Below are 23,590 nucleotides of genomic sequence, written 5' to 3'. Positions count from 1 at the left end.
GATTTTTCTCATCATAGGCCCATCTACTTCTAGCCTCACTTGGTCATCACAACACGGAATGTGGGGAATGGGTCGACTCTTAGCATTAATAGTCCATCTGTCTAGAACATAATGCTATGACAATCTATTTAACTTCGCTTTCTTGCCAAAAACACACAAGATATGCCTACAAAGAATCTCCATAAACTCCCACATATGGCATGTACATGTAGCATGTTCTCCACTACCCTCCAATGTCACATGGTAAAGAGGTGTTTCTTTACCATAAATTGTCACTCCATATGTTTTCGCCTCACCAATCAGATACAATTTTCTTGCTTGGTACCGTAGACTATTAAACAACTCATCTTGGAATATCATAAAAGATTTTTTTGTATAAACCATTGCCGCCTCCTCTTCAATTTTAAAAGGTGTCTTCATTATCGCTCACGTAGATTTCATCCGAACATCCTTCTCTTTCTCTTTAAAGTAACGTACATCTATAGCTTTTTCATATTGATGCACAAAGTCACTAATCATAGTGCTTGAACGAACATAATCTTTGAAAAATTTGTTCATGCTTTCACTCCTCTGAGTTGTTGACATACCGGCACAGAATGTCGAACGCAAGTAGGCAGGTACCCATTTATCCCTTCGGCTGTAAAGATTTTACAGCCAAGTATTTTCTCCTAGGTCATACTTCACGACAATCAAAGCCCATTCTTGCTCAAACTCATCAGTAGTAATTGTTTCATGGATGCAATGACGAAAATCCTTTTGAAAGTCTGGACATTTGTTGTATACATAAGCTAAGTGTTCGGGAAACTTCTGTAAAATGCGCCACAAGCACAACCTATGAGTTGTATTCGGGAGTACATCAACAATTGCCTTAGCCATCGCCTTGTCATCATCGGTAATTATAGTTGAAGGGGCATGCCCAAGCATTGCCTCTTGCAATGTTCTTAATAGCCATATATATGATTCCGCCATTTCATTAACTAACAAGGCACACCCAAACATTATAGTCTGATGATGATGATTAACTCCAGAAAATGAAACAAATGGCATCTTATAAATATTAGTCAAGTAAGTGGCATCAAATGTAACAACATCTCCAAAATATTAGTATGCAGCTCTCGACCTTGCATCAGCCCAAAAACAACTTCTCATACACCCATCGTTATCAACTTGCATGGAGAACACAAACTCAGGTTCTTTGAATTGTCGATCAAGAAAGTAGGAATATAACATTTCTGCATCCCCCTCTTCAAATATTTTTCTCCTTTGGCTTCTCAAGTAATTTTCTACATCCTTCCCAATTCAACCGACATTAAAGTCACCACCTGAATATTTACTCAATACTGACATTATCTTCCTTGTTGGTACACCAGACTCATTCAAGGTCGTAATAAGTTTTTTTTGTACTTTACTAACTCCCATATGTCTACGAATGAAACTAGTACTTCTCGGTGTAAGCAAAAAATGATTATGTTCAACCCCAAACTTGTTGACTATCCACTTTTCACCGTCTTTCTTTATTCTCATTATTGCTTTACACCCAATCTTTGTCTCAGTAGGTTCAGGCATTATTCGATCTGTGTCTTTCCGACTTACCTGCCGAAATCCTTCCCTTGTGCAAACATAGTCTACTGCACAATGAGTTTTATTATCTTTCGACAATCGAGTATGATTCGTCCGGAATGCAAATCCTTGTCGCCTTGCATATGCCTTATAAAATGCTTGGGCATCTTCGACTTCCTCAAATACCATACCAATGAATGGTTCCAACAGAGCACTACTCGAAGAGGGAATCACATTTACTCCATCTTCAACTTCAACATTGACCCCATCTTCAACATTCACATCACCTTGAATGTCTACACTTTCAGCCTCAAGTTCAGCCTCAAGTTCATCACTATCAATATTATAAATTGGTTCCTACCATACAAAACCACACGATTATAAACAAGCAAGTTTTGGAAAATCACCAAAATACATTATGTCATTTGAATCTAAAGGCAAATGATAGATTGCAGAAAATAAAATAAACAAGAAGATGTTTGTTTCCATTCTTTAAAGCGCATTTGTTACTATCTGATGTATGATGGTTTGAAAACTAAGAAGATAAGAACCGTTGAAGCAGGACAATACTTATACGGGAGAGAGGTAATTAAAGCCGAAGTGCTTTTGTTTTACCTTAGGAGTGGCTTGTTTTGTGGTTTAAAATTAGTGATTGGGGCTATCTTATCAAGTTGAATCTTGGTGTATGACAGATAAAACATTGAAATAGAAATGTAGCAACATGTTTGTGCCTCTCGTGTATCATATATCTATAGGCAAATTTATTTTCCTGAATTCTGAATATATAAGCAATGGAAGTAAGATGAACTCCTTCCATGGAAAATAGGTTTTGTCATAATAAGGATAGAAAATAGATCAAGTGAATTGTAGGAGGCAAATGGAGTAGCATGTACTGTGATTTTTTTTTTAGATGAGATGTAAATGAACTAGGAAGAGAATGAAATAGAGCCTTGGAGGAGTTGTCTGTAACTACAATAAGGGTGTCATTGTAGTTGTCTGGGAAGAAAATAGTTGTAAATTTCTGTTAAAGTTTCAATATTCTTCTTCGACACCTGTCCTTTTTATCTCTTTCATTTTTGTTTGTAAGCCATTTGGTTTCTTTCATACCCTTTCTCAAACCTTGTAATTCTAGACTTTTTTTTTCTCCTTCATACCTTAAATTCATCAATTTTTCCCTCTTCTCCCAACTTTTCCCCTGATATATTTCAAACTTTTTTCCTTTCAATAGGTTGTCACCTCAAAACAATAATAATAAGAAGGCAATATGCCTCTTTTTGGTGGATTTCTGGTTCCTCTTTTTGCTTTCCTTGATGGACTATAAAGATTAAAAGAGAGAGTAGCCGAAGTATGATGATGAAAGAAACGTTATGTGAAGAGAGAGAAAGAGATCCAAAAGGAACCTCAAACTAATTAATACTGTTCCTTATTAGGTTTGTCAAACCATGTGATTGCTTCATATTATCTACCATTCCTAACTACCAATACCAGATGAAAAAAATATATATCCCCAAACTAAAGAAAACAAATAATATTTTCTCTGCCTTGCAAAATATTTTTTTGCAAATAGCTTCTTAAAGATTGTTTATTCTTCATGGTATTGTTGTACTAGTTTTGCAACTCCACTGGAATTTTCTTGAACGTCCATTAATTAAACAGATTCTACTACCTACAACCCAGAACTTACATTAGCTTCCAAGAGCAATCTCACAATAAATTCAAATGCTAATCTGGAAAGAGTACCATGTATTCATTAGCCATCAAGCAATGAAAAGAAATCTTAAAGATTATCACCGTTCAGATTTGGATGTGTCTTTCAAACATTTTGTCAAACACATAGTCAGTCATGAACAACCAAAGCATATAACGTAAGAGAAATACCTGAGCTACACCAAAGCCACTGGACTCAGCCATTTCACAACCGTTACTTGGTGAATGCTATTGTGGGCGACGGACCAGTGGCGAGGAACTTGTTGAATAAATCGGGAAACTCGGTTGCGTAGTGGCCGATGGAGAACTCGTGGACGTGGTGGACTGGTGGCAGTTGCCCCTGGACGTGGAGGCGAGTTCGCGTTCTGAAAGCAAACGGACCACAATCGCATTAACTGGAAGCAGAAATGCTGAGCTGAAGCCTGAAGAAGCACAACATATCCCATGCGCACGAGTCTACCACTACTTTCATATATTTGCTGACGTGTCAAGACATAACTGGAGGGCTGTTATTCATCGATTATCAGACCGACCGCTTAGCAGCGAAACTGAAGTTCTAATGATAAGATAAGATGAGATGAAATATTTTTACTATTTAAACAAGGTGTTACAGTGTTAGAGGAGAGTCTGTTGTGTGGATGTTGAGTTAAAATTAACGTGAATAATAAATTTTTGAGTAGTGCTACATCACTTGAGGAATCTAGTCCGAGGATCTCCAAAGAAGGTTAAAAAAAAATTATTTTAATTATTTTTTTTATATACTTAAATATTAAAAAAAAAAAAAACTCAAAACATCACTAAAAAATACTGTTTTAATCACTGAAAGATAAAAATAGAAACACTATCGGGAGAAATTCTCGGGACCATTATCGGGATCCCATGCATTTCTGTAGATTGTTCTCCATACCCAAGGACCTAAACCCTAATTTACACTATAAAACACCGGCCAAAACCCCATCCACCCATACTGCGCCTCTCTCGCTCAGTGCTCAACTTTGGACGCAATCTCTTTCTACCCAAGGACTCGCTGCAATGAGACCTCCTCGAGGTAGCTTTAGCAATGAAACCCTTTCTTCTCTTCATGCTGTCTGTCCTTGTTTCTCTCTGCTTGGTTGCCGAGAAAGCTTGGAAAAATATCTGAGATGGCATATTTAAGTTTTTTCCTTTCAATTGGTGAACTGATAGACTTCGTTAGCCGAATATTATGGTTTCTTGCATTTTTCTCTAATTTTTCAGCGATCATACACAGTATAGTATTCTGTTTTGTTCATATTTTGTTTTGTTTGTATGAATCTTTGATTATGTTTCGGTGAACCTAAATGGTTGATCAGTTGAAAGGACGTCATTGTTTAAAATGTTCCGAACAATGAGCAATCTAATATTTACGGTGTGAGGTATTTCTCAAATTTTAATTTCAACGGGATAGAGATTTAGGTGTTCACTGTCTTTTTCAATTTTTGTTGTGAATCAATATGTTTTTTACCCTATCAATGTTCACTTTCTTGTTTTGGAACTTGAAAATATCTCAACTTTGTACGACTTTTTGCATTTGACCATCAACCAAATGAGTTCTTATATGATCCAATGCTGGGTTGTCTTTTTAATTGTTTGTATTTGTGCAGGACGTGGTGGTGGTGGTGGATTCAGGGGCAGGGGTGATGGAGGTGGATTCAGGGGAAGGGGTGATGGAGGCAGAGGTAGAGGCAGAGGTGGTGGAGGGAGAGGCGGCGACAGAGGTAGTGCCATGGGAGGCCGTGGTGGCCGAGGCTTTGGTGGAAGAGGCCGGGGTGGAGGTCGAGGTGGAATGAAAGGTGGAAGTAGGGTTGTGGTTGAGCCTCATAGACATGGAGGAGTATTCATTGCTAAGGGTAAAGAAGATGCCATTGTTACTAAGAATTTGGTACCTGGTGAAGCTGTTTACAATGAGAAAAGGATCTCTGTACAGGTCATTTTACAGCAATCATCTTCATTAATTTAAATGTGCTTTTGATTAATTTTTAATTTGTGGATCATCGAGATTCTATTCCGTTGCACTATGCCGTAACTTTGCTCGTTTTCAATGCACAAAGCATATTGTTCTGGTTTTTGCATCTATATAGTCAAGGTTGACGCAGGATTCTTGCTCTGGCCTGGTGGCACTTCCCTCCGGACCCCCTGGTCATGGTTGAGATTCAGTCCCCCAAAGCAGGGAATATATTCTCCTAGAAACTGCCTTGAAAAAAGACTCTGGTTGTATTAAATTTGCTAGATTAAGTGGTGGTAGAAAAAAAAAGGTATTGCTTTGATATCATCTTGCAGATTCCAGAAAAGTGGGCAAAATAATAAAATTATAAGGTGGTAGTAATAATATGTTGGATGCAAATTTGTTAATTTTTCTTCTATACAGAATAAATGTTTACCATATAATGCTAAACTCGTTGTGTAAAAAAATGTAATTTATTTTCCATTAAAAGTAGGTTTACCATTTTTTTCTTCATAAAAAGTTGGTAATGTTTGTATAACCTGGTATTTTGGTTCTTTTTTTTTTTTTTTTTTTTTTCTTTTGTAATTTTTATGGAAACACTATCTGCGTAGAAAATTTAATTTTGTTAAATGTTATTGATCAAGTGAATTTGTGAATTCTTTTTTCTTCCAGAATGAAGATGGCACAAAAGTGGAATACAGAGTCTGGAACCCATTTCGGTCGAAGTTGGCTGCTGCCATTATTGGTGGTGTTGATGAGATTTGGATTGTGAGTTTCTCCATTTTTAAATGCGTTTCAATTTTGTGTTTCATGTTTTTGTTATATTATCATACCATAAATCTATGCATAACCATTTTTTATGTTTGTGTTTTAATAAACTTGAAGAAACCTGGTGCTCGGGTCCTCTATCTTGGGGCTGCTTCAGGAACCACTGTCTCCCATGTTTCTGACATTGTTGGGCCTGTAAGTAGTCTGCATGAAATCATTTTTAGAAGTTTATTTATATTTAAAACAGTTGCTTGAGATTCTCTCTTTTACATGTAGACTGGAGTGGTTTATGCAGTGGAGTTTTCTCATAGAAGTGGTAGGGACCTGGTTAACATGGCAAAGAAGCGCACTAATGTTATCCCCATCATTGAAGATGCTAGGCATCCGTCCAAATATCGAATGCTAGTTGGCATGGTGGATGTAATATTTTCTGATGTTGCACAGCCTGATCAGGTTTGCTCTTTTATGTGTTTCTTATTCAATTGGTCTTCTTACATTTAAAATGGTAGACATGGCGGAACTATTGCATTTGAAGTGGTCACAACATCTATTTTCATTAGTGAATTTGAAATGCCCTGGGACATCATGTAGCAAATGTTTTTTGTACCTTGTCGTCGAGTTCCTTTTGCAACTCCTCTTAAATTACTTGACAAATTTATTTCTTGATTTTTTTTTTTTTGTGCTTTTAGGAAACATTTAGTTCTGTGGTTTAATGCAAAATTATTTTCTGAAGATGAAACTTATTTCACGTGTTTTATATTTTTAATTCACTTGTTGATACTCCTGGATAATCCATGTAGTTAAGTTTCTTCCCTTTTTGATAATTTTTTTCTTTCTTGTATAAAAATTTGATGGTTTTTGAAACTCTTCAATTATTATACACAATTTTGGACTTTGGATTTGTAAGCTTCATGTGTGTTTTTGTCAAATTAAGTATTTTAATCTTTTACATTTTATAACTCGTTTTATATCTTGACCATATGATGAGTTAACTCGGATTCCCCTTCAAGACTTAATGGGTGATGCAAAATCGAGTTTCTGATGGTGTTATAAACTCATTTCTTGTTTTATTGGCATTTTTTGTATGTTCTTTCAATATTTGGAATAATGAGTTTATGATGAGTTGCTCGAGCTTCCCTTCAACATGTTATGGGTGATGTGGGCTTGAGTTTCAGATGCTCTTGACAGAGTCGATTGAATTGACTATTATTATGTACATCAGTGCTTGCATACGATATGGCTACATATAACATTTTACATTTTATCCTTTTTTTGTCAGATTGTTCTTGTTTATATATTTCCCTTGTATCTTTATTTATTACCATGCGCAAACATGAACTTTTATTGCTACTTTTCCTAGTAGTTGTCAAACTTCTGTATCTCATTTTTGCATCTCTTGTATCTGAATCTCTGATATTTCTAGTGCTTTCGGACTTGATTCTTCTCTTGTTGGATGGTTGTTAAATAGTAGTATAATTTCCTTTTAACAGCCATGTTTGTGCACTTTTTATATCTCTTATAGCTTAAATTCCAAGAACCACAGTTGAAATCATGATTTTGGATCAGCATGAAGCTGACTATGTTTGGTTCTTCCTTGAATTGGAGCTTTGGCCCTTCAAATTTTTGGAGGATAACAGCCATTGAGTGTGAATCTTCAATAACTGAGTTGCATGCCCTTTTTAGAGTTTATAAATGTTTTCAGTTTGTTTATGGTTACTTTGCCCCGTTCTTATGGGATTCACTTGTTTACGTGGACATAGCTCTGGCCTACTAATTTTGCTGGGGCTGGTGTCTCCCATATTTTACTTAGATTGCTTTATTTGAATTTTATTTCCGTTTTCCTATGAACCTTACAGGCAAGGATTCTAGCATTGAATGCATCATATTTTCTTAAAGCTGGAGGCCATTTTGTAATTTCTATCAAGGTTTGTACAGTCTTCTTATTTAGTTTTCTTCCTATATCACTGCGCTTGTAAGATGGAGAGTGAAAGTTCAGGTGGTCTGCCCACGTGTGTGTAAAGTTGATCAGCAGCAGTGATTGGAGCTTGTTAGTGTGACTAATAAACCTCATGCATTCTACTTTGTAGTGTATGTTGTCTAATGATCAGACTTGTAACGATATATGAATTCCAACTTTTTTTTTCTACTTTATATTTTAAAGCGAGTTTACTTCTGTAGAAATTTGCCTTCTGGTTTCCTGATGTTATCTGCTTGAATATTTCAGGCCAACTGCATAGATTCTACACAACCTGCTGAGGCTGTATTCCAGAGTGAAGTGAACAAGCTAAAGCAGGATCAGTTCAAGCCATTTGAACAAGTTACACTTGAACCTTATGAGCGTGACCACGCCTGTGTGGTTGGGGGCTATCGTGTCCCAAAGAAATCCAAAATTGCTGCCTGAGATGCTGGTGGGCATCGGTAGCCTGTAACTGTTGTCAGAGTGGTAACTGAATAGAAATTTTTGTCGAAGACAATGTTATGGATGTTTTCTATCTTTGTTTTTTATGCAAGCGGAATTGAAATATTTTACCGTCACTCCCAAGTTTGTTGTGTAACCAAGAGGGAATCCATTTGGAAGCCCCAAAAACGTAATAACTACCCGAAGTTGATATAAGACACCAATGCTTGCCAGCCATCTCCAACAGCAACGCCTGCAAAAATGATTCAAAAGATACTGAAGGAGCGGGAGTGAGAAGCCTTATTATACAGCATAGATAAAGGAGAAGCCAAATAAAAAGAGACCTGAAATTACAGGTTGAACACTGTTAAGAACCATGGTCACGCCAAGACAGAATGCCAAACGAGAGACGGCTCTTTGTAAATCTTCACTGCTTGTGAAAATGATGGCAAAATAATCTCTAGTTATCAGGATTACCACCATGAAAAAAATCCCTATGAGTAGAGACTGAATTACTGTCACATAAACAGAGTATTTTGCAGCTCTTGGATATCACAATCCAAGTTCATTGGAAACTCGAACACTGCAAATTGGGAAGAAAAGAGAATCAACTATATATGCAGTAGCAAGCAAACAATCAAACTTTGGGCATGTTGTTGCACCATCTATGTCAGTAAGCAACCTTTTTGGCCATGTTGCCATGATTCTCTGAATTTATTAATAGAATCCTCAAATTATCAATGAGCGATTCAACGGCAATACATTATACTATACGGCATCATAGTGTTATTCAATTATTACTTATTTTATGGTTACCCATACCTAATTAGGTGACTTAAGTGTTACTTGCCAAAACATTATACTAAAATACGAGAAAAAAAAATCCACTTCGCACCCTCCAAATTACTAAAATCTTTTAACTATAAAATTGTTGCAATGTGTACCTCTGTTAAGATCTGATTATACAAACTGTGCCGTATCACAACCCCTAGGGGTAGGCTCAAGTGATGAAGGCCTTAGTCTTGGTGGTATGCTTCCTATAGGTCTAAGATTCGATTCCTCTTGATTGCAAACGATTTCTAGGGACCATCAGACTAGAGGAACTTCCTCTTGAATTACCTGAGGTGCATTTGTGGAAAACTCCTTGCCAAGGGCCTGTGCATCCCCAAGATTAGTCGGGACTTTGTTATTGAATACCTACTGCCAATAAAAAAAAATTGTGTTGCATCACATTTTCAGTCATCTTAACAGATATAATTAGATGAGATTTCTTCGTTAGTTTTTAATAGTTATAGAGTTCAATGTTTTAGTTTTTATAGTTTGGTGTGAAGTAAGACATCAGGCATCAAATTTATAATTGCTTGGTTTTGTAAGTTCATATTTATGAATTTATTGATGCCTAATTCTAGACATCAATGATTGGTTGTATTAGGGTTCGAATTTGCCTTGATTGGAGTTGTAGTTGGTTGTGAAGAACATCCTTCTCAAGACTTCAGTTACTCTTTTCTTAATAAGCACTAAAACTTATTAAAGCAGAAGTTGGTGTGACATCTTACTTAAAAGACTTCCTCAGTTGCTTTGCAATGAGATGAATTCAAGCTATGGTAACTTTTCAATGGATTCAGGATTTCTAGGTTTAATTTTTTAGTGAATAATTACCGATAAAAAAAATAGTGAATAATTATGAGTGTGGCTTGGTTGTTGTGGGTCGACATGCTACAAGAGTAATGCTACGTATAGTCGTGGGATGTGCAAGCGTCGTGCAGTCGTTTTGAAAAAAAGTTAGGTCCACTGTTAAATTTTTGTTTTTTTTTTCCATGTGAATCCTGTATTTACTCACTTTTTTTTAAAGTAATTGTACGATGCTTGTACATTCACGACTGCAACTATCATTTCTCTAATTTATAAGCATTACGTGGGTGCCTGGAATGACGGACCAAGTAAACAAAGTATGGTGTACAGGGATGCCATATGCAGAACTCAATTGAAAAATAAAAAAATCAGTGCAGAGATGGATTTGTATGTATATTTTTTAGAGGCTCTATCAGAAGGGAAGTTAGATGATACTTCGTTTGGCACCATGATAGTACCAAGGCTTACAATGTTCAGTGAAGTTTTTGAGAAGTATCCGAGTTTGAGTTTCTCTGTACGATGTACTGCTTACAGCCAAAAGTCTAGTCCTCGAAGTGTAGCAATCTTAATGGATGATTCGGTCATGGAAATTAAGCTTCTGTATATAATACTGTGAACAGTCTTAAAGAAAGATAGTTGAATAAATGGTCAATTATATTTGTATTTTATGCTTATCATAGATGTCAGAATGCTTCATGATACCCTAGATCAATAAAAAGGTTCCTTGAGAGTTTATACCCCTGATTTCTATGTAAAGCTATGGATGGCTTCAGTGATCAGTTGTTAAATGAAACAGGTCTATTCTTGCCAGTAAATATGCATTGCAATTTTTCCAGGTGATAATCATACCGAAGAAGGATGCTGACAAAATGGAAGTTCTAAATGCTGCATCATCTGTAAAAGAGGTATTGCAAACTGCAGGGGTTAAAGTTAAACTTGATGACTCTTCTAGTAATGCCATTAGCAATCTAGGGATAGAAGGTGGATCCACCTCTCATTAGGTGCACAAAACCTATGGTGATAGTCCTTCAAGAAGTTCAAGTAAGGTCACTGTAGAAGATCCTTCCAATGTGGGCCACAATCCAGAAATTTCTCAAAGTGGTAAGGATTACATAGTTTGCAAGGAAAAGACACAGAAACTTGAGGCTGGTTTTGATTCTCAGTTTGAGGATGGAGAGTTACGGGAATCAGATCTACATTACTTGGAGGAAAATGAGGGGAATTGAAATTTGTGGACTACATGTCTGAAAACATGGATACATGTGATGCTGATATTGTGGATTGCCTTATGTCTGAAAATTTTCAAGTTGGAAACAAATGCATGGAAGAAAGATCTTCTAGGCCTGAAGCTGAGATTTGTGAGAAGGTAAAAGTTCAGAGGGGATTAAGTCCAGGATCTGATACTGCTGTACCAAGAAGGGAATATTATGTCATGGCAGGTGCTATAAAAGAACCTTTTGTGAGTTCTAAGACAAACAATGGATCCAATCACTCGCTTAGAGGTTGTAAAATTTGTGAAGAACTGACTGCGGTAGTAACTGATCACGGCAGAACTATGAGCAAAGATCCTGATGATTGTCCTCTTCGAGTGGTTGGACAGAAGGTATCCAGCAAGGATAATGTATTAATAGAGAGGAGCAGGTAAATTCTGGGTGTACTATTTTCTTATTTCTGCAATGCAATTTTAACATGTTTATCTGCTTATTTGCTTTTCTTTCTGATGTTGCAGATCTGACAATTTCATGTGCTCAAACTGAAAATGAATATGCTACCGACTATTCTATTGGAAGGAAAACATATATGTTTTTCATAGGAAAATCCCCAACAACTAGTCACTTAACTAGTCCTTCAACCAGCGATTGGGATTCAAAATGCCATGGATTGCCTACTTATGGTATTCATAGGGGAATGGCACTTGTGATAGACGTATGTTCTGATAGGAAGTATAGAAGATATCCGATAGGGGTTAGTCAAGGTTCAAGGGAGGAGTACTAGCATAGGCCTGTGCTTGATGACTAGTGAATGTTCTTCTTGAGTGCCACATCAGGTGGCCAGGGGAGAACACATCATTTCTCCCCCTAATCAAGGACGGCTTCTTCATTATAGTCGGCCCTACAAGAAATCTAGATCTAGAAATCGTTCTCCCATTGCATGGTTGTTGCAAAAGGAAAAAAATGACAGTTCAAGACATCATGGCAGCCGGTCTCCAGATCATAGGTACGAAGCTGAAATGGAAAGGATGTGTAATGTTCTTTCTGGATTAAGAACCCAGTAATATTCAAGAACAAACAATAAGACAATAAATCGAGAACCAGAAAGAGCACAAGATCAAAACCAAGAAATCGACTTTTGATTCCTTGAGAGAGATTTTCGAGCAATCTCCAAACTCCTTACAAACAATGAAATTCACTTCGTAATTTTTCCAGTCCCCTTCCATGTACAAGAGTCTGTTATATATACTAAGACTACACAGTAAAACGCATCCGTTTAATACAATTAATCAATTGAAAGCAACGGCTATTTACAATTGCCAAAATGCCCCTATCATTAAACGCAACGCACCGCTTCAAGTAGCCGTTTCACCTCTTCAGGCTTCAACACACCGCACCGTTTCAATCTTCAAATAACCGTTAATCTTCAAATAGTCATTAAGCCCACAATTCCTCATACTTGCTACTGCTTCCTAATGCTTCTTTCGAAACTTACCCATGACAATTTCTTCCATAACTTTTCTGAAAGAGAGATCCATTACATTCTCCCTCCCTTAAGACTCTTGTCCACAAGACATTATTAAAAAATAAAAATAAAAAATTCCTTTTAGAGAACCTTACCCGTTGGGTGTGGATAAAGGCCTCTCAGATTCCATAAGGATTCCCAAGAACTGTCCTCAATAGGAGCACCCAACCACTTGATAAGGACCTCAGTAATAGACTGATTACCTTGTTTCCTCGTCCTCCTCTCTAAAATTAATTTAAGCTCTGGCTGAATCTGTCCAGCTGCATCGGTTGGGGGAAGAGTTCGCAGTAGAGCAATGCCTTGACCCAGTTTCTTTTTCAAACATGACACATGGAACACAGGATGTATGGAAGAAGAAGATGGCAACTGTAACTTATAAGCAACAGATCCTATCTTTTCCAAAACCTGAAAAGGTCCATAAAAGCGAGGAGCAAGTTTCATTTTATGCCTCAAAAAAACTGACTTTTGTCTGTAGGGCTATAATCTCAAAAACACCCAGTCACTAACTTGAGAACTCCTCTAAGAATTTCTCGTGTCAACATAGAACTTCATTCTGTGTTGAGCCTTATGAATGTTTTTCTTCAACAAGGATAAAATCTCCTTTCTAGACTTCAATTGGAGATCCACAACTTGATTACTAGTAGTACTAGGCACATAAGACAACAACTTAGGTGGGGAATATCCATAAAGAGCTTCAAATGGAGTAATAGCTGTAGCAGAGTGAGTTGTAGTGTTATAACAGCACTTAGCCATAGACAACCACGCAGACCATTCTTTAGGCTTCTGTCCAGCATAGCATCTCAGATAAGTTTCCAAGCTTTTATTCAGTGCCTTAATTATCTGATTGTGGATGGTAGGCTGAGCTAAAATCCAATGAAATACCCTACAAAAGAAACAATTGCCTCCAAAAGGAGCTGGTAAAAATTGGATCTCTATTCGAGACTATGGATTTAGGCAATCCATGGAGTTTAAAAACTCTAGAAAAAAAAACTTGTGCAACCTTAGTAGCTGTGTAAGGATGTGATAAAGGAAAGAAATGAGCAAACTTTGTTAACCTGTCAATAACAAAAAACACCACAGAATAGCCGTTGGACGATGGCAACCCTTCCACAATATCCATAGAGATATCATGCCAAGGAAGATTTGGAACAGGTAATGGTTGTAGTAAGCTAGGACATTGCAAATTTTCATGTTTATTAACTTGACAGATTTCACACTCTTGCACCAGTTTCTTAATATCTCACCTCATACCTTCCCAAAAGAAATCCAATCTAGCCTTTGTAAGAGTTCTATGGTAGCCTACATGGCTTGCCTGTGGGTTATTATGAATAAATTGCAAAAATTTTGCCGGGAAGGGTGAAGATGGTGTCACAACCAACCTTCCCTTCCTTAACAATAACCCTTGCTACAAAGAATAGTGTTTAGGACCCTCTTGCCCTTGTTGTAACTTAGATAGAATCTCAGAAGTTTTGGAACCCAAGGAGTAACTATTTTTGAGTTCCTCTATCCATAAAGGGGGTAGGGAAATATATTAGAGCAACTATGGCTAAATCTTCTTCATTTCTTCTAGAAAGTGCATCATCTACAACATTTTCCTTGCCCTTCTTATAAACAACTATAAAATCATATCCAATCAACTTGGAAATCCATTTTTGTTGTGCCTCAGTTCCCACCTTTTGTTCAATCAAATACTTTAAGGCTTGTAAGGCCTCCATCTTAAAAGTATGGCCAAGCAAGTAAGGCCTCCATCGAGTCACTGCAAAGACAAGAGTAAATAACTCTCTCTCATAAGTGGACCTTTCAAGGCCTTGTTGTAGAAGGCAATTGGGTGGCCCTCTTGCATAAGGACAGCCCCCATCCCAATGCTTGAAACATCACATTCAATAATGAATGTTTTGGAAAATTCTGGTAAATTTAAAACTGGAGGATTGCTGACAGCTTTTTTCAAAGCTTCAAAAGCAACTGCAACTGCTTCATCCCAATGAAATGAGTTCTTTTTTAACAAGGAGGTCAATGGGGCTGCAATGGATCCATAATGTCTTATGAATTTTTTGTAGTAGCTAGTAAGGCCCAAAAACCCTCTTAAGGATTTCAAAGTTTTGGGGCTAGGCCACTGCACCATGGCTAAAGTCTTGGAAGGATCTGCTTGAACCCCTTTTCCTGAGATGATGTGGCCCAAGTATTCGATTACAGAGGCCCCAAATTTACACTTTGACATCTTAGCACACAAGGTGTATTGCTCCAATACTTACAAAACAAATTTCAAATGATGAACATGCTCTTCTATATTTCTACTATAGACCAGTATGTCATCGAAGAAAACAAGTACAAACCTCCTCAAAAAAGGCTTGAATATATCATTCATCAGCCCTTGGAAAGTTGCTGGTGCATTGGTAAGCCCAAAGGACATTACCAAGAACTCATAGTGCCCTTCATGAGTTCTAAAAGCTGTGTTGGGAATGTCTTGCTCTCTCACTCTGATTTGATGATATCCAACCCTCAAATCCAACTTAGAAAACACTTGTGCACCAAAGAGTTCATCTAACAACTCATCAATGACAGGTATTGGAAACTTATCTTTGATAGTTACTTGATTGAGTGCACAATAATCAATACACATTCTCCAAGTTCCATCAACCTTTTTAACTAGTAAAATAGGTGATGAAAAAGGACTTTGGCTGGGTCTCACCACCCTAAAAGCCAACAATTCTTGAACAATCTTAATTTCTGCCTTTTGGTAATGGGATACCTATATGGCCTACCAGAAATAGGATTTGCCCCTTTTTAAAGATTAATAGGATGGTTAAAACTTAAAAGCCCTATTAGGTGGTAAGCCCATAGGTTCAGAAAAACCCCTAGGGTATGCATTCAATAACTCAATAATGATCCCAGGAGTGAACTCAGGTGCTACCTTCTGATCTACACCCACTAGTTGTAAGAACCACCCTTGACCATTACAAAAGTAGGTTTAAGCCATTTGTCTCCCATCAGTACATCGATAGTGCCAGTACTAATTCCTTGCAACACTACATCTTCCTTTCCTAACCTAAAACTCATTGACATCTTAGTAAAGTCCCAGTGAATAGACCCCAGAGTTTTGAGCCACTGCACTCCAAGAGCAATGTCACATCCTCCCAATGATAACACATGAAATGGAACAGAAAATTTAGACCCTTGTATCCTGACTACTTCTTCACCCTTTCCTCGACTCAGTACTTTAATCCCATCAGCAACCCTTACCTGCAAGCTTGAATCCCTTTCAATCCTCAACTTAGCCTTCTGAACCACTAGTGGATCCAGGAAGTTATGAGTACTTCCTGAGTCCACTAAAATTTCAACAACACAGGCACCAATTCTCCCATGCAATCTCATTGCATTGTTGTTAGAGCAGCCTGAGATGACATTAATAGACACCTCAACACCTTCGTCCCCTTCTTCTTGAACTACAGCATGTCCATCCTCATCTCCTAAACACAACTCATCCTCATGCACCCTAGAGGGGTCTGAACCCTCTTGATCAACTTGCAAAAGGTAAACATTGGGATTTTTACATTTATGAGTGGGATTCCACTTCTCATCACAGTGATAACAAAGTCCCCTCCTCATTTTCTCATCCATCTGAGAAGAGAAAACTTTTTTGATTGGTATAGGACTTCTTTGCATTATGGTACTATCCACACCCTTTTCTTGCTGAATCATACCACTTGTAATGGTCTTTCTAGATTAAGAACCCAGTAATATTCAAGAACAAACAATAAGACAATAAATCGAGAACCCAAAAAGAACACAAGATCAAAACCAAGAAATCGACTTTTGATTCCCTAAGAGAGATTTTCGAGTAATCTCCAAACTCATTACAAACAATGAAATTCACTTCGTAATTTTTCCAGTCCCCTTCCATTTACAAGAGTCTGTTATTTATACTAAGGCTACACAGTAAAACGCGGTTGTTTAATACAAGTAATCAACTGAAAGCAATGGCTATTTACAATTGCCAAAACACCCTGTATCATTAAACGCAACGCACCGCTTCAAGTAGTCGTTTCACCTCTTCAGGCTTTAACGCAACGCACTGTTTCAATCTTCAAATAACCATTAATCTTCAAATAGCCGTTAAGCCCACAATTTCTCATACTTGCTACTGCTTCCTAATGCTTCTTCAGAAACTTACCCACAACAATTTCTTCTATAACTTTTCTAAAAGAGAGAGCCATTACAGGGTGAGATTGCTCCTTCAAATGTGGAGTTTTGCATTAGACTATGAAGTAGGGTTCATTTCCCCTCCAAGACATCACTTCTCGGCTCCCCGAATTTCTAGATGGTTTGATGATCCACTTAGTGTTGCAGATCATTTCAAGGGCAGGAGGTGTCCTGCAAAACCGAAGGTTTGATCCATTGCATTCCTCACCAAGACTAGATTCAGATGATTACTTCAAATAAATAATTCATCATGGAAGATTTGATCAAATTGGTGGCATAGCTAGGAGATGTAGATATGAAGGCTATGATGATAATAGAAGGAAAACATGGTAGTATATTGCCATTCAATACAAATGGTATTATGAGGTGGTTCCAGTATGATGCAGAGGATTGTAATGTATCGCATAACTCCCACAACGATGTTGAAGGTGATAGGGGGTGCTAATAGACCTATGATGCATGTAAGACAATGGGTGAAGATAAGGGTAGGTTAATGTACAAGCTTGACAAGATATTTAATTCTAGCCCAAACTCAGTTTGAATGCAGGCTTATAACTTAAGAAAAGTGACTTTTTGAATTGGTATGCCTTTCTTGTCTCTTTGGCAATTTTTTGCTAGATAGGAGATTACTTAACCTATAAAACATTTGTGTTAGGGACTAAATTGACTGAGTTCAGCCCTTTGAAAACCTATAACTAATAATAAAGAAATAGATAAAGTCAAGAGATAAGACAGGAAATAGATAAACCAAAGGAAGTTACTCCTAAAAGGAAAAGGCTTCATAAGGCAAGTTGGACTCTATCACTCCAATTAAGAAAACATATTTCTATAAAAGAAGGAGATCTCTACAAATGAAGGATGGATTCTCAACAGGCTCGGGATGACTTCTCTATGCCTAAACTAAATTCCTCCATTGTATTGAGCAATATGAGGCCATGAGAGATTGTAAAATCACCAATCATAGTGGATTTTGCCCCTAAACAACTCGTGGATGTAGGCTTTTATGTCAAACTACGTAAATATATTGTCTCTCTTTATTTATTTATATTTTATTATTTATTATTATTTTATAGATAAACGTGAAGAGCACCGTATCGAAACCCAAATCACCATCGTGGGCCGAGGATAATCTTTTCCTTTGTTCCAATTTGTTTGCAAATTTAGGCATTAACAGTTGGCTCCGTCTGTGGGATCGACATATTATCTACACCGAAAATGAGAGAAGGATGATTCCTCGACCTGTGGGATCGTCTCTAGATTATCAGATAAGATGTTTCAATTTTAATATGTTATTTTCGTTTTTTAATTTCATTAACCCAATGTAAAATAAATTTCAAAGAAAAAAAAAGTTGGTGGAGTGCGTGGCACACACTGTGCACGTGACTACATGCACTGTGCATGCCAAGCACAGTCGACGTAAGGGGTGCACATTGACATGCACCATGTCGTTTTATATGCAAGGCCTGCAACCTGCTTCCGTCATGCATGGGAGCCAGGTCTAGCCGCCCTTACAAAGATCCAGATGGAGCCCACAAATGGTTCGTCACCGTCAGGCACCCAGAAGCTAGCAAGAGACTGATCGACCAGCTACTGACAGCCTAGTGAGGCCACCAGAGGCCATAACTAGGCCCACCGGGGTGCGGTTGTCTACAGTAATGCCGTCAGCTCTTGCAACCATCACCGAAGCTCCCTGTAAGAGCTGCTCGACGCCAACACCACAATGTGCTCACTAGCCCAGCCCAACCGTGAGCTCGTGGAGCCACCCACGACCATGCCATGCACCTCCAGTCTTTTCTATAGCCATCACAGTGTACCTCGTGGCCCAACGTCATAATGTTCCTCGTTGTTCCCTTGTCGCCAAGCACAGTTTTGTACGAGCTCTCGTGACGACTATGAGCTGCAGAGTTACGACAGTAATCACCTAGCTCGCCGGCTTCTTTTGTTACCAGCATGGTGGTTCCCGACCATGATGACGTCCCTCGCAAGGAACATGGACGCTTTGCCTGCTGGAGAAGCTCTTCGCCAACACCGCAAAAACTTTGCACATCCTGGATGCTTCATCGCCACCCTCACCAACCTTGTACATCCTGGATGCCTCATCACCCACGAAGACAACTTCAGATAACTCACGGTGGCGGTCTACCGAGAGGAGGTGAGCAAAAACACATGGACAGACCACTAGCTCCATGGCAAGCAAACAACTTTTGTGAGAAAGAGTTCATATGCGAGATTTATTATCTAATGGAGCATGGCGAGCAACAAACAGACAGACAACCATTCCTTGACAGGCGATTGATTGTGGCAAGCAAAGATGGTTAAAAACAAATCACTCAACAGCAAACAACCTCAGTCAAGGAATAGTTGAACGCAACAACCAAATTACTCTGGTTTGTCTCTTTCAAACTTGCTATTTTATTTTTACTAAAGAAATTGATTTTTAGAAGATCTTTCCCACAAAGCTCCTCGAGGTTCCATGGGAAACCTAGTAACTACATGCCCTGGGAATATAATTCACTGGAAATCACCTGCGTGGTGCGAAACACCAACTATGAAGCCTGTCTCGAGCTCCACTCGTTCAACTCAATTTGTCGTCAACAGAATAGGCAGTTCTGTATCACGAGCATCCCGAACCTTCATCAATGCCAGAATATGGCTGCCAGTTTGCATTGCACGTGTGTCACCAGCCTTCACCACACTCAAGCGAGATAGCCAAGGTTTGCAAACCTCAAACTTGTGATTTGGATTATTTAATCTAACCTGTTTGGTTTTTATTATGGTACAAGGCGAGCTCTAGCTCCTGCCACAGAGTGCAATCGCATTTTGTCTCCCACTACAACGTAGCAGTTGAACTCAACTTTAACATATCAACACGGTCAAGGTATCCTCCCGCCATGCTTTCATTGTCGGAGTTATGCAGTCGAGGTATCCTCCCACTACACTCTTATCGTCGAGATTATGCGGTCGAGGCATCCTCCTGCTACACTCTTATCGCTAAGGTTATGCGGTTGAGGCATCCTCCAGCTATGCCCATCACCAGAGTTACGCAGTCAAGTCATTCTCCCGCTAAACTCTTATCGCCGAGGTTACACAACCAAGGCATCCTCCCACTACACCCATAGCCATAGTTACATAATCGAGGCACCCTCCCGCTACACTCTCATTGCCAGAGTTACGCAGTCGATGCATCCTCCAACTACACTCACATCACTAGAGTTACATGGTCGAGGTATTCTCCCACTACACTCTCATTGTCAGGGTTACGCGGTCGAAGCATCCTCTTGCTCGCATCGCTAGACACGGTCGAGACATCCTCTCACTACACTCTCATCACCAGCATTCCGCGATCGAGGCACCCTTCTTGCCAAACGCAAGTCGAGTGTCTCCACTCGCCACAACCGTCACCAGCAGTTACCTTCGGGAACGAGTCGACAAGCTTAGCAAACCACCTAAGATGGATCCAGGGGTCGACAGGTTCCCTGACCACTTAAGCGTAAGTTACTACAAACAAACTTTTACATCTACATCAAAATGGAAACATTAAATGCCAACAGAAAATTGTGGCAAGGGGCAAAACCCACTGAAGCCACCAAAAACCAAAAATGATCATCGAGGACGAAAATAGGCTCACTTCACTAATCGTAACATACAATCATTAGTACACTCAATTATCACGCAAATGTTCTTATAAACAAACTTCACAGAAGCCCATCCTCGAAAGCTCTTACTACAAAGTTCACAAATTCTTCTTGAGGACCACTCATGGAAATCACTATTGCATTACATAATAGTGACAAACTATGGACCAGTTCGCAAAATTGCTATTTCTGCAGTTTCTTATAGGTTACCACCACCATGATTGACTTCAAGATTCTCAAGGCCTTCTTGATTAACAAGATGACGTTAAGAAACGCGGGCATCTGTTAGAGACTAAATTGACTGGGTCCAGCTCTTTGAAAACCTATCACTAATAATAAAGAAAGAGAAAACCAAGAGATAAGGCAAGAAAAGGATAAACCAAGAGAAGTTGGCTCAGACTCCTAAAAGGAAAAAAGGTTCACATGGCAAGTTGGACTCTATCACTCCAAAGAAGAAACAAATCCCTATAAAAGGAAGACATCTCTACAAATGAAGGACGAACTCTCGATAGATTCGGGATGACTTCCCTATGCCTAGACTAAATTTTTTCATTGTATTGAGCGGTATATGAGGCCATGAGAGATTCTAAAATCATTAATCATAGTGGATTTTACCCCAAAACAACTTGTGGACGTAGGCTTTTATGCTGAACCACGTAATTTATGTATCTCTATTTATTTCTATTTGTTTATTTATTATTATTTTACGGATGAACGTGAAGAGCACCGTATCAAAGCCCGAATCACCATCTTGGGTCGGGAATAGTTTTTTCCTCCATTTTAGTCTATTTGCGAATTTAGGCATTAACACTTTGTTTTCTTTTCAATGGAGGAAGGCACTTGAATACTGCCAATAAAAATACCCATTCTGAAGACAATGTTTATTGATTTTTCTAACATCGTATGCAGAACATGTAAAGTCTATCTTACATAGATATACAGAAAAGGCCTGTTGTGAACCAGGTTAGTCCTAATCGGAGATGCCGAGAGAGAGAGAGAGAGAGAGAGAGAACTTACCGGCGTGGCGACCGGCTTGGAGGCACAATTGGAGGGGACAAAATGGCGTGGGGGCTAGATTTGAGTTCCTACTGCATAAAGAAGAAGGGTGTGTATCGGGAGGGGTTAGGGGAAAATATAAAGGTTTGACCATATGGTGTATTGTACCTCTTTCTTTCTTTCTTTCTTTTTGAAAACAAAGGCGGGCTGGGCTCTTTAAGGGCTGGAGGTTACATTTATGAACACACTACTTGTTGGAGTATAGCTCAACCCTTCACAAAAATCTCCAAGAATATATTTAACACAACTTCTTGAGTAAATGATAGAAAATTAGGTCATATAAGAATTTTCCATACAACTAGTGAAGAAATTTTGTCAAAAAGCACAGTAAAGTGAGAGAGAGAGAGAGAGAGAGAGAGAGAGAGAGAGAGAGAGAGAGAAGAAGAAGAAGAAGAAGGAGGAGGAGGAGAAAACATAACATAAGATGACAACAGCTATGTTTGCAATTTTTCACATGGAACTCTTGGAGAAGTTCAACTCAATAGTTTCACAGGATAAAATGTGAGCAGAAACCAAGCGGACCCTTTGTTGGATTGTAAGAATCAGTAGAACCTTGGAAGCATGATGTAGGTGTCAAGGATCCTACTAAGACTTAAACAGTTGCCACAACTCTAAGACTTATCAACATAGTAACAAACTAAAGATCAGTTCCAACTCTTCTCAGTTTAGAAAATATAGGAACAGAAGATAATTAGATAACTATATAATGAAGTTTGTAACTATAGCACATATCCTTTGTACATATTCTTTGTTGTACTCTTTATCATGTAAACTCTTTATATTCTAATCGATGCAAATCAAAGTTACATACTTCTTTACTTGGTACCAGAGCCTCTAGGTTCACACCGTTTTTCTATCCATGGCATCCTCCAGCAACCTATCACTAATATCTCCTACTAGCCTTTCTCTTCTTAGCATCACACATCTTGCACCTATCAAGTTGGATGATACAAACTACATGATGTGGGCATGTCAGTTTCTACCCATCCTGCGATCCAATGTCCTATTAGGCATTGTTCATGGCTCAAAGCCATGCCCACCTAAATACCAATCTGTGCCTAACACAAAGAAGTTTGATCAAATCCCACCAGCTCTTAATCCTGCTTTCACCATTTGGGAAAAGAAGGATCAGTATATTCTGAGTTGATTTATTTCCACACTGTCTACGAAAGTAATCTCTATTTTCTATGGCCTAAATAGCTCATGACAGGTGTGGTTTGCATTGACAAATCGATATGCCTCTCCATGTCGATCTTGCATCAATCATTTGTGTCGCCAATTGCAAAATCTTTGCCAAGAGAATAGAACTTGTGCCGAGTTTGTTCATGTTGCAAAGTCCCTTTCTGATCAATTGGCTATCGTTGGTAGCCAGTAGAAGACGAAGACTTAATCTTATAGGTTGTAGGAGGCCTAAACTCTCAATACATCTCCTTTGTGACCTCTTTTTCCTTTGCTACAAGGGAAACCTTTATGACCTTGGAGGAATTTAAGTCGGAATTGTTCAGCTTTGAACAGATGTTGGATAATCAAAACAACTCATATGAAAGTGGCTTCATTGCTCTCTACTCACAAAAGCCAACAAATAAGCAGAAGTATGGAAGCACCCCACAGCGTAGCCAACACAAGTACTCTCCTACAACCAAAGGCTCAAACTCAAAGAAGAATTATCATCCTGCAGCCCAAGGTAAGCAGAATCCTAGATAAAACACTACTTTCACTAACTATGTCTCGAGCCTATGTGGTAGAAACAATCATTAGGCCTTCGATTGCTTCCATCGCATGGACTATGCATTCTAAGGTTGTCATCCACCAAGTGAACTTGCTACTATGGCTGCCCAATCAAAGTATATGCATGAAGACAATGAAGAATGGCTTATGGATAGTGGAGCTAACAACCATATTACTGCAGACTTGAATAAACGACCTTGCAACAAC

At 38.5% G+C, this 23,590-nt stretch overlaps 2 protein-coding genes and 2 non-coding genes across 4 annotated transcripts; 3 read left to right on the top strand and 1 right to left on the bottom strand.

The window, feature by feature from the left end:
* The first annotated feature begins 4,161 nt into the window (after positions 1-4,161).
* On the top strand, positions 4,162-8,533 carry LOC121234580 (rRNA 2'-O-methyltransferase fibrillarin 2-like). Its single transcript, XM_041130552.1, has 7 exons — positions 4,162-4,315; positions 4,890-5,212; positions 5,903-5,998; positions 6,116-6,193; positions 6,275-6,451; positions 7,855-7,923; positions 8,223-8,533. The coding sequence occupies exons 1-7, from the start codon at positions 4,300-4,302 to the stop codon at positions 8,397-8,399; spliced, it is 936 nt and encodes a 311-aa protein (XP_040986486.1). The 5' UTR covers positions 4,162-4,299; the 3' UTR covers positions 8,400-8,533.
* Positions 6,973-7,044, top strand: LOC121243483. The gene has a single exon (XR_005936151.1). It is a non-coding gene; the product is annotated as a small nucleolar RNA snoR60 (small nucleolar RNA).
* LOC121243486 lies at positions 7,108-7,178 on the top strand. Its single transcript, XR_005936152.1, has one exon. It is a non-coding gene; the product is annotated as a small nucleolar RNA snoR60 (small nucleolar RNA).
* A 5,984-nt stretch (positions 8,534-14,517) lies between the features above and the next one.
* On the bottom strand, positions 14,518-14,982 carry LOC121265386 (uncharacterized mitochondrial protein AtMg00860-like). The gene has a single exon (XM_041169039.1). It carries the CDS (start codon positions 14,980-14,982, stop codon positions 14,518-14,520), a length of 465 nt encoding a protein of 154 aa, XP_041024973.1.
* Between the last annotated feature and the right edge of the window lie 8,608 nt (positions 14,983-23,590).

The sequence above is a fragment of the Juglans microcarpa x Juglans regia genome, chromosome 1D (assembly GCF_004785595.1).
Source record: "Juglans microcarpa x Juglans regia isolate MS1-56 chromosome 1D, Jm3101_v1.0, whole genome shotgun sequence".
In the NCBI taxonomy this organism is placed as follows: Eukaryota; Viridiplantae; Streptophyta; class Magnoliopsida; order Fagales; family Juglandaceae; genus Juglans; species Juglans microcarpa x Juglans regia.
This window is presented reverse-complemented; position numbering and strand designations above follow the sequence as displayed.